Source organism: Dermacentor andersoni, chromosome 10 (genome assembly GCF_023375885.2).
Source record: "Dermacentor andersoni chromosome 10, qqDerAnde1_hic_scaffold, whole genome shotgun sequence".
Taxonomy (NCBI): domain Eukaryota; kingdom Metazoa; phylum Arthropoda; class Arachnida; order Ixodida; family Ixodidae; genus Dermacentor; species Dermacentor andersoni.
The window spans coordinates 129,376,652-129,392,384 of record NC_092823.1 but is presented as its reverse complement, the minus strand read 5'-3'; the positions used below and the strand labels follow the sequence as shown (position 1 = coordinate 129,392,384).

The 15,733-nt window shown below is 44.0% G+C and overlaps 1 protein-coding gene across 1 annotated transcript in view; it reads right to left on the bottom strand.

Annotated features, from left to right (window-relative positions):
• The window catches only part of Cpsf100 (cleavage and polyadenylation specificity factor subunit 2), a 53,672-nt gene extending 40,121 nt beyond the window's left edge, over positions 1-13,551 (bottom strand). Inside the window, exons 1-3 of the mRNA XM_050192656.3 lie at positions 13,242-13,551; positions 11,320-11,585; positions 4,471-4,716 (exon numbers count right to left, since the gene is read on the bottom strand). Of these exons, the coding sequence (XP_050048613.1) occupies positions 4,471-4,716; positions 11,320-11,585; positions 13,242-13,390 (661 nt within the window). The 5' untranslated portion in view covers positions 13,391-13,551. The remainder of the gene's footprint in view (positions 1-4,470; positions 4,717-11,319; positions 11,586-13,241) is intronic.
• Positions 13,552-15,733: the final 2,182 nt, after the last annotated feature.

Sequence of the window (15,733 nt, the reverse complement as noted above, 5' to 3'; positions counted from 1 at the left end):
ATTTTGTGTTGAATCTTGTAATAATTTTGTGCTGGTGGCAAAATTCCTCCTGTAAAATCTGTTTAGCCACTGGACGTCTGAACTCTGCAAGAAAGCCAGCCTTTTAATAGCAAGGGGCACAGAATTGTGGACAGCAAGATGTGCTCTTTTGCAACGCCAGCCCCAATAACGAGCTTATTGCTTGACAGCAGACACAATGAGTGATGGCTGGCACAGGGTCAAATGCCTCTGAGTTTATGGGCATTTGATGTATAATAAAACACGGGTTGGCGAGAACAGACAGCTTGTGGGAATTACTCAATTTTCCAGGTTAACATGAGCCAAATATACAATATTTTAGTATAACGGCTTATAGACATTTTTTTACCATATACAATGCAATTGCGAAGTTCCAACATGTTAAGATGACTGAAACTGCTAATAAATGCACGTATGTGCATATCATTATTTGATATTCGAAGCTATGTATCGCATTCGATTCGGATTTGAAAATTTTGATATTTGCACACCCCTAGCACTGTACACAAATCTTCATGCAAACGCACCATGCAGGCCTCTTTGTAATCATTACCCCAGACTCATTGCTCTCCGTGCACAGTGATATAGACCAGTTCCCTTCCATAAAGTGACACTGATGTATTACTGTGCTTGCACGAAGATTTGTGTACACTTTTGATCTCTGCATTTCAAAAAGAGTTCGTACCCAGCACTCGTCCTGTCTATGTGTGTATTACTGTTGTCATCATCTGGTTCATACAAGGTCCTTCCCATTAACAGTTATGCACCAATTAGTCCAGTAATATGTTCTTGTTAATCACAAGCCCCGTCCTTCGTACCAGTGTATGTAGTTGGTGAGCAGGCATATAGCCCCCTGATGACATAGGCAATTGGAGCTTTACCTATTTATCTAGATGTTAAAAGGCTTGGATTAGAAGATTAGCCGATGATAGTTGAAGGAACAAAATCTGAACAGGTTGGACCACAGAAATGCAGGCCTAAATGTGCAAGTGATGGGAAATTACCAAGTCATAAATGAGGAAAAAAATTTAATTCTCAACTTCACGTTACACAGTCACAATATGAAAAGGTTTCTTGGCGGCCACAAATCTGCTGTAAAAATTATAGTATATTTATATTCCATACCTATCTGACATGTGCACCTATTCTTCGTTTATGCTGTGTGAGCTTTATCTCATAACTTTTTGTTATGTTTGTATTGCTGTTGAGGATCCTCCTTTAATAATGCCTTCTGAGCAAATGCAGCAATCTGAATGATATTTTTTTTTCATAATTTGAAATTTCAGCATGCCACATTAAATAGTTTTGTTATAATGTACAAGTCAGTCCACTCTTGGAGGGAACATGCGAGTGCATGGCTCACCCTCTGTGCAGCGCCATGTATGGGAAGCACCAAAAAGCAAGCACATGCACTAAATGGCGCTGGGGCAGCGCACGCCGTGCAATGTTTGCTGCCCACCCCATCACTACGCCTTCGTGTGGATGGGTGACCACACATCTTGAGCTGTAGTTGCAATGAACGCGATCTAAAGGAACAAAGATGCATTTCACTTGCCAGGCATCTGGATGATAAGAGCATAGAAATGATCAAGCTTTCAAAACATTATAGGCGACATGAGCAGGGTTTCTACCAAGTTGACATTTCCAAGTTCCCTGAGTTTTCCAGGTTTTCCCTGAGTGCCTTTGCTAAATTCCCTGAGTGACGCAGAACTATGTTTTGTGTCGAGACGGGCTGAAACCATGTTGCCTGATGCTGTCACTCTCTAGTAAGCATGTGAAAAAAAAAAAAAAAGCCCGACGATCTAGTTTAATACTATGGAGTAGTGCTTATTTTATTCAAAAAGAAAATAGAAGGGATAGGTTAGTAAAATGCATAGCAAATAAAATGTTTTCGAAAAAAATTGCAAATCGAGTCAGACATTCTCAAATACGAATAAAAAGGAGATGCATAAAGAAGCAAATATTTTAGAATATGAGCTATTTCTATCAACTGATAGCAAGCTTAGTGGTATGAGGCCTGAGGCCCGAACTTTGTCAAAAGTGAGATTCTCTCTCAACAGCTTGTAAGTCAACCTCAAATGTCCTGACATACTCTCAGCCAGCACACGATGCCTCAGTGTTGTGTTTCACTGCTTTAAAGAGTCTATTTTGGTTTGGATGAGGGACAACTGCATCTCGGCATCAGCCAACAGTTTGTTTTTTGAGCTCAAGCTCCTTCAAAACGGTGACAGCATCCTTCCTTTCCCGTTCATTTCTCAATGCGTAGGTCGTTTCTGTTCTCATCCTCTTTCCGCCGCTCGTTTGCCCCATGGACCATTTGAAGCATCTTTTTGGTCAGTTGTACAGTCAACGTCTGATTTTTTAACTCTCTAGGGCCTAAGAAAACATCTGAAAAATCGGCCAGTTGGAAAAGAATGCATGTCTTTTACTGTCCTTAAAGAACTCAAACTGCCACGGGCACATTTGAAAAAGCTCTGGAGGCCTGTCGGTACACGTATTAGTCATATCAGTGCTCGGACTATGACAGGAGATACCGGGTGCACCTGTGTATAAATTAAGGAATACATACTGCGTCCCGTGGCAATAGCCCCTTCAGTCTTGTTATGCTTCACCGCAATACTTTAGCGTAGCTTCACAAAGTAATATTTCTGTACAAAGGCGAAGCTGACTTTTGGGAACCGGCATTATGCAATGCACCATTTCTTCCGAGCTTCGAAGCCAATCGTGAGGACCACAAATGTGGAGTCGGTGCCATTGCTGACAGCGGCAAATTCATTCAATGAAAAACACTGCACCCAACATCAAGAAGCTTAATAGCGAACGTCGAGCAGCTAGGCCTAGCGATGCCGCAGGATCTGCATGCGAGAGTGCCGGTTCGAGGCGGCGAGGTAATCAAAACGACTGCAGTGGTGGCTTTGATTGATGCTGTTTTGGACCGGCGGTCCCGGCAAAAGCTCAGGAAAATCGTATGGCAAAGGGTTCTTGCACCTGAAATTTCAGATGTTCTGATACATTGACTCTATGGGGTACGTGGAGGTACCGCGAAGCCGTCCGAAAAGTCGGTCGTTAACTGTACACTGGCAACTCCTCCAGCCAACGATGTGGCATCAGAGATGATTCGTTACGGTTCCTGTCTGTTACTCGAGCCAGCATTACCGCGACTTTCGTTCCCTTTCAATAAAATTACAGCTAATTTTCCCTGATAGAAGCACAAATTCCCTGAGTTTTCCCTGATTTTTTCCACACTACTCAATATTCTTGAGAATTCCTGGTTGGTAGACAACCTTATGAAGCACTGTTTTTTCTGGAGGAGGCTTAGCATTCGGACGTTATCACACGACAGATCGAAACAAATTCACTTCATGGATGGAGCATGGCAACTGACTCAGCAAAACGAGTGACACCGCAGTTTGTTTATAGCCTGTGGCACATGGCATGTTTCAATGATGTCTGCCTGCAACGTGCTCAGTTTGTCGAGTTGCTGGAAGATACGAAATGCTGTGTAAAGCTGTCACTGGCACATCAGGAAACGTAAACATGTATATAGTTATTCAGAAGTATAGCTGTTTTCCTCCAAAGTGATAGTGAGGGAGTGAGACTAACACATATAAGCAAATACATAGATAATAATTTGCAGTTACTGACGGTGTTGTGAATGTGTTTCCGTCGACGGAATGCTCGCGCGAGATGCAGCACGGCAATGCTATTTGGCTTGTCCAAAAATACCATTCTCCGAAAAACAGTTCTGCCCCTGATTATTCGCCTTCTATGCCGCTGTAGTAGAAGTGAGTGTACTTGTGTGCTTTCTATGTCTCACAGGTAGCAGTGCACGGAACTAAATGCTTCTCCTTGAGGTAAATCCTGTTCATGTGTGATTGCATGGCAGCACGGCACTGCACAAGCAAAGCAAAGGGGCGGGTTGGTAGCAGATGACGCATGGCGTGCGCCGCACCGGCGCCGTTTCACGCATGCGCTTGGTTGTCGTCGCTTTCCGTACATGGTGCTGTGCTGACCATGAACCACACACTCGCGTGTTCCCTCTAACAGTGGACCAACCTGTACATATTGAGCTGGTTTGCTTCGATGAAGTCTAGCAGTGATCTATGGTGTTGTGTTGGCCATAGATCTACAAATTGTAGCTAAGTGAGTGGCTTGGATGTAACCCAAATTTTGACCGTTATAGTAGTGCCTTGATGAGCGCAGTCCAGGAGAACTCCACAAGAGGCACGGTTGCATCTGCAAGAGCAGATGAGAAAGGACAGACGGGACAAGTTGCATGGAAGGCTGGCCGATGGTCTGGTCCTCATAGCAAATTTAATTAACATACTTCTCTATTATATGCGTGGTGATCTATTAGCCCACGGGTGTGGATTCTGCTTACTGCACACAAAATATACGCTGTACAACACCTCAACAATAGTGAAATCTGGAGAAATAGAAAAGGGTGCTTACTCATGAGCTGCTCGTCACGCGTCCTTCGGCGTGCCTGTGCATAGTTTGCATTGTAGCAGTCCGTGATGAGCAGAGATGGGCGGCTGATGGTCTCGAGGGCACAGCCATTAAGGTGCCGCTCCTTCTTGTGGTTGAAGTCCACCGCGTACACAATGTCCTCCTCGCCATCCTTGACTATGCGCCACACTGTGCCTCCGATCATGTGACCGGCTGGAAGTGGAGTGATGGAGAGGCCCTGGCCTTTACCTGCAAACAAGGCAGAGACCGGCGTTTCCCAAAGTACAGTCTATCTGCCATGGTCGCTCAGTGGCTACGGTATTGTACTGCTGAGCACAAGGTAGCAGGTTCGATTCTGCACTGTGGTGGCTGCATTCTAATGGAAATTGAATGCGTAAGTGATAATGTACGTTGGGTGCCTGCTGAAGAACTCATGGTGGTCAAAATTAGTCTAGAGCTTTACACTATGATGTGTCTCACAGTAGCTGCTGCTTTGGGACATTAAACACTAGCCATCAATCATTACACCAATCAAGTATTATGTTAATCAAAGTGTGGCCTGCAGACACCCGTGGTTCCCTAGAGGAGATTTGGAACATCAGGAGCAGCTTCTGATGCAATTTTTGGAGCAGTAAAACCTTGGTTTTGGATCAGAATATTTTTAGTTTCGAGCAGGTTAACAGGGTAAAAAGGACGCTTTTGGAGCTGCAAATTTTAAATTTGGAGCAGCTTATTTAGAGCAGTACCACTTCAAATCTGCAGTGACTCAATGAAGTAATTGATCACAATTTTTACTATAGTCCTTAATTTTGCCAATAGCTTCTGCAGTTACAGGTCCAACTTCAAGGTGCGCAAAAGACCTCTATGTTCCACTTTCCAATGTGTACCAGGTACAGTGAAGTCCTTGCAGAGTTGAAACTCTATCTAACGAAGTGATGACCATGCTTGAATTATTTCGTTAAATCGGGAAGTTCTGAAACACGAGTAAGGGATTTTTTTGGTCCTTCGAAATCAGAAATTGTAGCACAGCAACACCCACAAGCTACTCTGGCATTGCATTTGCTGCTGAACCATGGCTGCGTGTGCAAAAAGTCCGCAAGGGCAACCGAGCTACCGGCTCTCCTCACGCCATCCGGTAAGTAAGAATGCTCGCAGCTGCTGAGTCTGTTGTTCTGTGCATGGGTGTGGCGTGCAGCCTCGCCAAAATAAAGCTAGGGCCGTGACTAGGGTGCTCGGATGTTTTAACGTGATAGCGCAAGAGTGCACGCTCTAAGAAAAACCCATCTGTGTCAAAATTAGAAAATAATCCCAACAATTTTTTTACTCATTCATTTCTGAAAAAGCTTCATTAAATCGGGTTTAACGCAAGCTAGTTTCGTTAATTCGGATTGATGACAACATGGAACCTTATGGGTACTTGCTGGGGAATCGAAATTTCTTTGTTAGATCGGGAACTTCGTAAGATTGGGTTTCGTTAGACTGAGTTATAACTGAAGTTCTAACTCCCATGGTTGAAAATAACGGAGGATTCGAACAGCATTTTGGGACCTGTTACGGAGCAAAATACTTAGATCATATTTAGATTCTTCTATTTAATTCTTCCAAGAATTCAAACCACAGTGTGCACAGTGCAACTGCAGACAAAGGACAGAAAAGTACAATGGAGACAAGCACTGACACCGTGGGTTGTTTAAAAAGGTTTCTTAAACCAAGATAATTTCTACCATTAGTAATGGTTTCGTCAGTTTGCAAGCACGCTGTTCTCCTATGAATGTGGCTGACGTAAAATGCATTCACATGTTGACGCATGCATTACTAACTAGTGCCAACACTCGCCGTGCATCATTAACCCAGCCATGCTTCCAGTGGGAGTTCTTTTGCGCATAATCCGTCTTGACCAGTATAAACATGACCATGCACTTTGCTGCTTCGTCAGCTTTTTCCCATTAAATATCTTACTTCTATGGCTTAATGACATAGACGTAACGGCCTGCTGGGCCTCTACCGTGAGTGCATTTGACATGGTGGCGATGGGGTAACTTGTGGATTGCAGTCTAGCTTTGTATCAAAGGGACTCCCATTATACCAGCCCCTTTATGGTCCTATTGGCTTTAGTACCTAGAGTACAAGGTGAGAAAATATTAGTATTCGATAAAAATGGTAACATTGTTACAATATGGATGCTTCAAATTAATTTAAATCAGATACCCTTAGACTCAACTGCGAATTGTGCGCTGCTAGTGTTCCTAGCAAGTGACAGGGAGCCTAATCAAAGTTATTGCATTTACGTTTTACAATGTGTATTTGCACTGCTCTAAGTGAAACAAGTGCGCAGAAATGAAATGGATGCACTGAATGGGTTTTAACAGGTGTGTGCTGACGCCGAGTGAACGAGCAAGCAAAGCAAGTTTGGTCTACAGGCCCCACTGGAAGGTATGAACTTGCACATGCGTTGGCGTCTTAGGGGATAAGTACGAAGGTATGCCACTCATAAAACACGAACGCGGGCTCGCAGGTGTACTAATATGGTTGTGCATTATTGCATGTGAATGCGCAGGCTCGAATGGACCAGCAAAGTGCGGTACGCAATGACTCCCTATATCAGGAGGATCAAGTTAACAAAACATAGGCTATCTACCTTGAGTTCTATCACTTCCCTCTTCCTGCCTTGAATCAGGCTGCCCTAAGTGGTCGCACTCAGGTGTTTTGGAGCATCTTGGACGCAATATGAGGCACTGTTATGGTTTTTGCGCAGCCTGGCTTGGCAAGTCACAAATGTAGTACTTAGGCGCAGCTGGTGCTGCTGTGCCACCCGTGCTAGAGATTTAAAAAATGTCTGCGAACCCTACTGTAATTCCATGCAGCTAACAAGCATAGAAGGAACAAAATAGTTTGCTCCACTAGTAAAGTCTCTCATAACCCTTGTGTTGCTTTGGCACATGGAACACATCAACCAATCAATAGATCAATAAAGTAATATTTCAATCAATGAAAGTGTGATTGTGGACACCAGAGAGCTCGAAGGGGTCTGTATGAACTGCTGTAATTTCATGCACCTGATATGCATTAAAGGAACAAAAGAACTACCGTATTTGCTTGAAGATAGGTCAAACATGTATACAGGTCAACCTCTATATTGGACTTGCAGAGAAATGAAATTAGGTAATTCAAATAAAGGCAGACCCATATCTTTTTACAAAAACAAGAAAACTTATATGACGCTCGCTTATTTACTATAAGTTCGGCTACTAAATTTTGCTAGCCAATGTCACAAGCTACATCCTCGTCCTAAGAGCCAGAGTAGTTGTCCTCGTCAGATGCTTTGCCAACGTCCCAGGTCCTCGTCAGATGCTTTGCCAACGTCCCAGGCACCCCAAACAACATGATCCTCGGTGCTGTTAAGTACCTTGCATATGCAGAATTTCCTAAAGCCAGTCTAGATAATCTCCAGATTGTCTTTACAGGGGGTGTGAAGGAGGCACTCCATTCGCATGGAACTTTTGCTAGCTTGGTTCATGAGTATAGGTTGAGATACTTTTGTCACAAATATAGGTGGATAGCTCATTCTGGGTATCATTTTTGAAAAAAAAAAAAAAAGAAAGGTTGACATCTTCGAATAAGTATGGCAGGTGTCACACAAAACTGACAAATCTGTGCGTGTGAAGATGCCTTGTTTATGCAAGTGCAGACCAAATCGAAAAGATGTAGAACGAGGTTGGTGCTTTAATGTTGGATTGTACTATTGTGAATAGAGGCAGATGAAGAACCAGTTTTCTGGCAGCAACATCATTTCTCTCCAGTGATTGCAAAGTGTGAGTAACATTCAGAGCACTGAAATGTCACTGTAGTAGCTGAATACTTTAGTTCTTACGGCTCAAGTGTGATGTACCGAGTTATATGCATGTTTTTATTTTTAAAAATTGCATAGGCTGTATCAGCGACGCAGCTGTGGTGGAGCACGTGAAATGTCTTGCGCGTGCTCCAGGGGGTATGCTGGCAATGGGGTAAAAATGATGTAGCTAAATGCACAAGTTCATTTATTCACATATTAGAAAGCTTAATTTATGTTACAGGTAGTCGGGGTGGGTCTTACGGTTTAATTTTGCCCTCATCCTCGCTGCCTATCCATAGTGGGTCCATTTATTTTGCAGAGAGTCTCGGGGCACTAAGGTAAAGAAATGATCCTCCTACTAGTGCCACCGGAGTCCGCCGCCCTTGTATGTACATGGTAGGGGCACCTGCGCTTGTGCTCCCAATGGAGGTGGACACATTCTGCTGTCATTAAAGGGGTCGGACATCCCTCTGGCTTGCTGCCCGAGTTTCCTCATGCCATTTCTGGACTGTGCGTGTGCAACGCAGGGGCACCATAACCAAGCAAGCGTGAAATTTCAGCAATAAATTGCACACTTGTAGCCTTATAGCTCCCAAGGAGCACAAGTTTGAGTTTGATAAATTATACTTTTTATGACTGAGGGAGTTCTCTCAAATGCAACCACTCCTGCTTGAATCGACAAATGCACTGACTAGGTACGCCTCTCCGAACGCCAAGCAAACAGCTAAATTTAGCTTCGATTATGTCATGTGTGGCATGACAACTGCATGAATGTGCAAGCAACACATTCATGATTGAGTAATTGCTTCTTTCCTCTATACAATGACATCAAAGTAAGATGTATGGGTAGCACAGCTGCAAAGCTATCAGTGATGATAGATGAAGGTATTCATTATACCCATATTAATCTGTTCTGCAAGCTCTACTAATAACTCTCCCCTGCTATTCCTAGAACATATGCCATATTCCCCCACTGACTTGTCTCCAGCCTGCTTCTTGCCTACCCTGGCATTGAAGTCGCCCATCAGTATAGTGTATTTTGTTTTGACTTTAGCCATCGCCGATTCAACGCCTTCATAGAAGCTTTCGACTTCCTGGTCATCATGACTGGACGTAGGGGTGTAGACCTGTACGACCTTCAATTTGCACCTCTTATTAAGTTTCTAACAAGACCTGCCACCCTCTTGTTAATGCTATGGAATTCCTGTATGTTACCAACTATACTCTTATTAATCAGGAATCTGGCTCCTAGTTCTCGTCTCTCCGCTAAGCCCCGGTAGCACAGGACGTGCCCGCTTTTTAGCACTGTATATGCTTCTTTTGTCCTCCTAACTTCACTGAGCCCTATTATATCCCATTCACTGCCCTCTAATTCCTCTAATAGCACTGCTAGACTCGCCTCACTAGATAACGTTCTAGCATTAAACGTTGCCAGGTTCAGATTCCAATGGCGGCCTGTCCAGATCCAGAGATTCTTAGCACCCTCTGCTGCGTCACAAGTCTGACCGCCGCCGTGGTCAGTTGCTTCGGAGCTGCTGGGGACTGAGGGCCGGGGTTTGATTGTTGTATTCATATAGGAGGTTGTGGCCAAGTACTGCACCAGTGTGGCGAATCCTGCTCTAGTGAGGGAGTGCGTTACCGATTCTAGTCACTAGGATCAGGCGACACTGCAGGCCTGTTTGTGCAATTTTATCAACACGCAGATTTTTTTTAGTCAGGTGGAAAATTGCGTGGCACCGGGATGCGAACCACGGTCCTCTAGCACGCGAGGTGGATGCTCTACCTCTACGCCACCGCTGCACCACTGATAATATATTTCCATTTAATTCCACATTTTTGCATGAAAGAAGTGCAAGCCATCACTAAACAGGGGACTGGCACTCGGCCACACAGTCTGTTTTGGCACTTCATTGGTGTTATTTACGCATGTTCCACTTGCATTCTGCCTGCTCTGTTGGTGTCACCGTCGCGCAACTCAATTAATGCCACACTTTCTGTTAATCATGCGGTCATGTAATAAAAAAAAGCATTTGCTAACTGTTAATGCTCACTCTATTTCACTGCTTGTTTATGCATCACCGTTTTTTTTTTTCTTCTGTGAAGTCCAAAACAGAAACTAAGTTCAGTAGACAGGTTATGTATGCCACTATGAGTGACAGCACAATGGCATGATCACCACAGTAAAATGGATGTAGTAATAGCTGCCAGCAAATCAGTGGTACGACTTCCTGTGTCTTGTGACTGCCATGTGCCATATGATCGTCATGTAATGCTGTACTTTCGGTTTGCTTAACAAGAATAAATTTTGATTGAAGAAAAGATTGTCTTCCTAATGGGACCAGGACCGCATAATAAAGGGACATCTCAGGCACAGATAAAGGTGGTCACACAGCCATGCAATTATATGCCTGATATCAAGTGTGTCCTGCAATATAATGCGAGTTCTTACTTTCTTTTCTACTGCCAAGTGATCTTCACGTACCTCATCCATGTTTCGTGGTATCACATAGTGTATGGAATCACCAACACATCCAGACAACAAATTGCAAAAGAGCTACACCCATGCCTTGCTGTGACCATTTCAATTGTTTAAAATGATGCCAAATGCTTTTTGTGATGTAGTTGAAACGCAAGAGACACACACAGAAAATATACATGATTGTGGTGAACCGAGGGTGCGACGATACACATCACGTGCTCGACACGTGCAATTACTAGTCTTATTGCAGCGCAAATCCTAATGCTTCCCTTGAACATCAAAAATTGCATTTTAGCATTTAAAACTGCGCTTCAGCCACAGAACAGAGAGCCTTTAGCAAATATGCATGCCACACGTGTGCATATAAACACACAGTGGCTAGCAGAGAATGCGACATGCCGTTCGAATTACGCGTGGTTCAGCCAGTGTCTGCTAAGCATGAACCCCACTCAATCTTGTGGCCCACATCTAGACACACAGTTGCATCTGTGGATCATGAGGTTGTGGTAGCATGCAGCGTAAATGTATAATGTGACCTCACCTTTCAGATTGACTGTTTGGCTGTACTTGAGTTGAATGATTTTGTCGAAGGCAGCGTCGACATCGTCGAGGGTAAAAAGAGTAAAGTCCTCCATGTTATGGCGTGACTGGAACAGGTCGTACATGAACATCTGGCCCATCTTGTAAACGGGGACAGTTGCATAGATGGGGCACTTGAGCTCACACTGCCCCACCAAGTATGGCAATGCCCCGAGGTGTCCACAGTCAGGAAATGAAAGAAGTACTGCATCCACCTGGCTTGCATGCCTGCATAGAGAAATGATGTGAGCACCATATTTCGAATCCTTCATAATGTAAAGATGAAGGAAGTCATACAAATGCTACACATGATAGCAAATATAAGGTAGGCATTACTATATAAATTTCCCAACATAACCGCTTAATAATAATGATAATGGCAAGCATTGCATTTAAATTCTGCATCCATGCTGATGTTTTTAATTCGAGCATTTGATGACACGGAAACTACTCATACTGGGGCCCTATAACGTAAAACTATTCCAATATATTTCTATTCCAATCTCCTGACGTCAAATTTGCGTAACCGCCAACGCAAGCACCGGGCGGTCACCCGCAGGGTTGTCTGAACAGACCAATCAAACGCTCTCCTCGTTCATAGGAGGTCACTTTTGTTTGCTTGAAAAACGAATAACATTGCCTACACTGATCGGCTTGTCGTATCTAATTGGCTGACAAGAGGCGAGGAGAACGCTCAAGTGGAGAGGGATTCGATGGGGCCGAGCCACTGCACTGAAAGTCGATAACCGGACGAAGAGGGTGGTGCCGGCTTCTACGATTGGTCGGCTTTTTCTTACTTAGCTTGCGGTGGCTGGTCGAAAATCGCGGTGGCATGCAACGGAAGCTCAAGAATGACGCTAAAACGGACCCTCAGCAAAGAAGAGTTGGCAGAATGAGGGGGTAAACGTGCCGAAAGTGCTCGAAAACGTTACAATGCCACGCAAAAAGTTTTATTATAGGCAAATACACCCATGCTCTCCGGCAAGTGCGAGTAGCCAGCGTCTGAGCGATCGGCGGGAGCCATCTTCTATGCCTTTCGGAACGGGGCAGCCTGCGGCTATTCCGAAGAAAATTCAGTTTTGTTCGGCATATTAATGCATCTTTATCGCGTACACGTCACTTTGACGCGGTGAGTTCTTGCGGTTTTGTGACGTTGCGTGACAGGCAGGTGAAGTGGGTGCAGCCCGAAAACTTTTTACCAATAGCCGAGGGCTAATGGCGAAAAAGAGTCGAATCAGAAATAACGGTTTTTCTTTTTTTCTGTCAAATCATGCATAATCAGTGTGTACAAATCATATCAGATGGGGAGGTATCGCGGTTTTCGTGACGTCGCGTGACAGACAGGTGAAGTGGGGGTGGTCGAAAAAAGTTTTTGACCAATCGTGGAGGGCTGATAGCAGAATTGGAATAGAAAAGTTTGGAATAGTTTTACGTTATAGCGCCCCTGAAGTGTTCCTTCCGCTGTTCCCGAAGGTTTTATTTATTTATGTTGAAAAAAGGATCTATCATGGCAAGCTAAAAATAAAGTGTGCTCAGGCATTACTGGAGAAAAGTGCGCACACATGTGAACTTAAGGATAATCGTGCACCCAAGCGATATGAAAACATCACACAATGCTGCGGCCGCGCCATGAGTCAGTAACACCTGTTGCGAGATGTGCACAATGGTCTCTACGTTGGCCCTTCCCTACATGAGTACATAAGTTCATCAAATGCCCAAAAATAATGTCTAGAAATGCCTAGAGTCTAGATGACACGACTACTGTAAAATCACAAAATCAAGGAACGTTTAGAAGAAACGCTTAAAAGACAAGTTGGCTACGAAAACAAATGGTTGTCATAAGAACGCCGACTAGCACTTGTACCCGGTTTCACGCTCACTCACTTTTTCATTTCTTTGACAGCTTGCAAGCTGAAGAACTCATCCCAGCCACAGTCGAGCAAGAACTTAAATTCGTCCACTTGCAGGAGGTAGCACTGCGGCGATTCATCTTGAACGCCCGAAATGGCGTGCAGCTTGATAATAGAAGTCATACCGAAAAAAACGATGAGGTGCTCTGCAGCGAGCACCTACGAACACATACGCCTGTGCAGTCAAAATATGCACATTTGGGAGCGCACAAAAGTTTAGAAAGACCGACGCCGCGGAACAAATGCCGGCATTGCGTCTGCCATGTTTAGCGCGTTGGCGTGGATTGGATTGTCTGCAATGTGTCTTTCTTATGCACTGTCAAGCCATTCTAAGCCATTGCGCAGTCATTGCCTCCTTTACTATCTATCTATCTATCTATCTATCTATCTATCTATCTATCTATCTATCTATCTATCTATCTATCTATCTATCTGTCTATCTGTCTATCTATCTATCTATCTATCTATCTATCTATCTATCTATCTATCTATCTATCTATCTATCTATCTATCTATCTATCTATCTATCTATCTATTTATCTATCTATCTATCTCATAGAGTTTCTCACTACATTACCTAGAGGGAAATCTGGCGCTGCTGCGCTGTGGTATGCATGGGAATGCCGGTATATTGTGGATTCGGATTGGCATCGTTCTCGTAGAGACAGGACTAGAACAGCACTTAAAAAGCTGTTTTAGCTTTATTATTACGCGAAAAGATGTTTTGTTTAACTATGAGAACTTGTTATTGTGTGTACGACTACATGTTACGTAAGAAGTATCAGCGGGCCGCTAAAGTTTTGAAACAGTTGGTCGTCTGTTCTTGCTTTTCTTCGCTTGGTCATGCATCGTGGGTGAGTAAAGATGTAATATGCGTGAATGGAAACATTTTATGAAGATTTTACTTTGAGAATGCGCTATTTGCGTAGCCATATCCACGTTTTAGACCAAGCCTCTTACAACACCAGCCAACACGAGCCTCGCAGACACATATACCGTCATTCCCATGACGGCACGGTGCCCGCTTAAGAAACTCCCATAGACGGTGGCGCCAGATTACCCTCTAGGTGTTGTAGTGAGAAACTCTATGTCATACTATAGTGCCTAGAATATACTGGCTAGTGTGCCGTCCGCGGCCTCCCGGTTGGCACCGGATGCAATGAATGCCGGCGGCTGCCGCTAGGAGCGCTGCAGTGCAGGTGGGTGCCGCGGCACCATCCGGTCTTCGTAGGCCGCCGTGTTTCCACCGCATCGGCAAGCGGGCTGTTGCGCTTTTTGTTTTTATTAAGCTGTAGCAGCAGCACAGTTCAAATGTGGGCAGCTGATTTATAAAGCGTGGTTTGTTTTGAGAACAACAGGCTTCTCTAGCGCTTGTCGCTTGTGTGAAAAGCGTGTGCTATCTCAGCTCGGCTTCGAGCGGGGAACCTGATGTGTTTCTATGCTGGCGAAGAGAAAACGTAATTTTTAAGGCAAATGCCTTAGATCTCCATGTTCCAAGGCCGTTTTGCGAGGTACAGAACACATCACACGATCTAAGGAAGGTCAGAAACGAACCAAAGCATGTCCAGCCGTGTATAAGAGATGCTAAATGATTAGCAAATTTAATTATTGATTATAGTGATTGGATTAAGGGGCATTAGGTTGAATTAGGGGGATTAAGGTGTATTAATTAAGGAGGATTAAGGTGGATGAAGGAGGATTAGGGTGCATTAAGGTGAATTACAGTAGGCTTTACAAGGCGTTCGCCTTCGTACATATGTCTCTTCGGCGGTAGCTAAGGATACTTGTTTTTTATTCTAGCCATGATGGCAGCGTAATTTTTTTAAGGGTAAGTTTTAGGTTACATTTTTCATTCTAATAAAGTAAAGGAATTCTAAGGTTACGTTACTGTTCTATTGATGTTATATTAATGCATAACCATTGAAAACCGCTGTAACCGATCATCCATTGAAATGACTTGAATTTTGCTGTCCTCTCTTTTTATTTGCTGCTATTTCTGCCTATTATCGTATTGTTGTCCTCATAGATTTGAATGTTTTTTATTGTTTGTAAACCATGTACCCATCTCCTCATTGCCGACTCCAGTAACGAACGGCACGCGCGTTATCACCATGATAGAATTGCCGACAGGCAATGCTATCATGCTGATAACGTGCGTACCGTTCGTTACTGGAAAGTACCGGGCTTGCAGCGTTAAAGAAACTGTCGGCAATTCTATCACGCTGATAACGCGCGTGCCGTTCGTTACTGGAAAGTACCGGGCTCGCAGCGTTAAAGAAAGGAAACGCATCAAGGCAGATGACGATTATCGTTGGGTGGCAGAAGGGGCACTCCAAAGGGTGTAAACTTTTCTTAGAGTGTAGAGTTTCTCACTATAATGTAGTGAGAAACTCTATGCTGGATACACGAGACGTTAATTTGAGGGCTCGCCAGCATATAGTTACTATATATTAACTCTATGCTCGC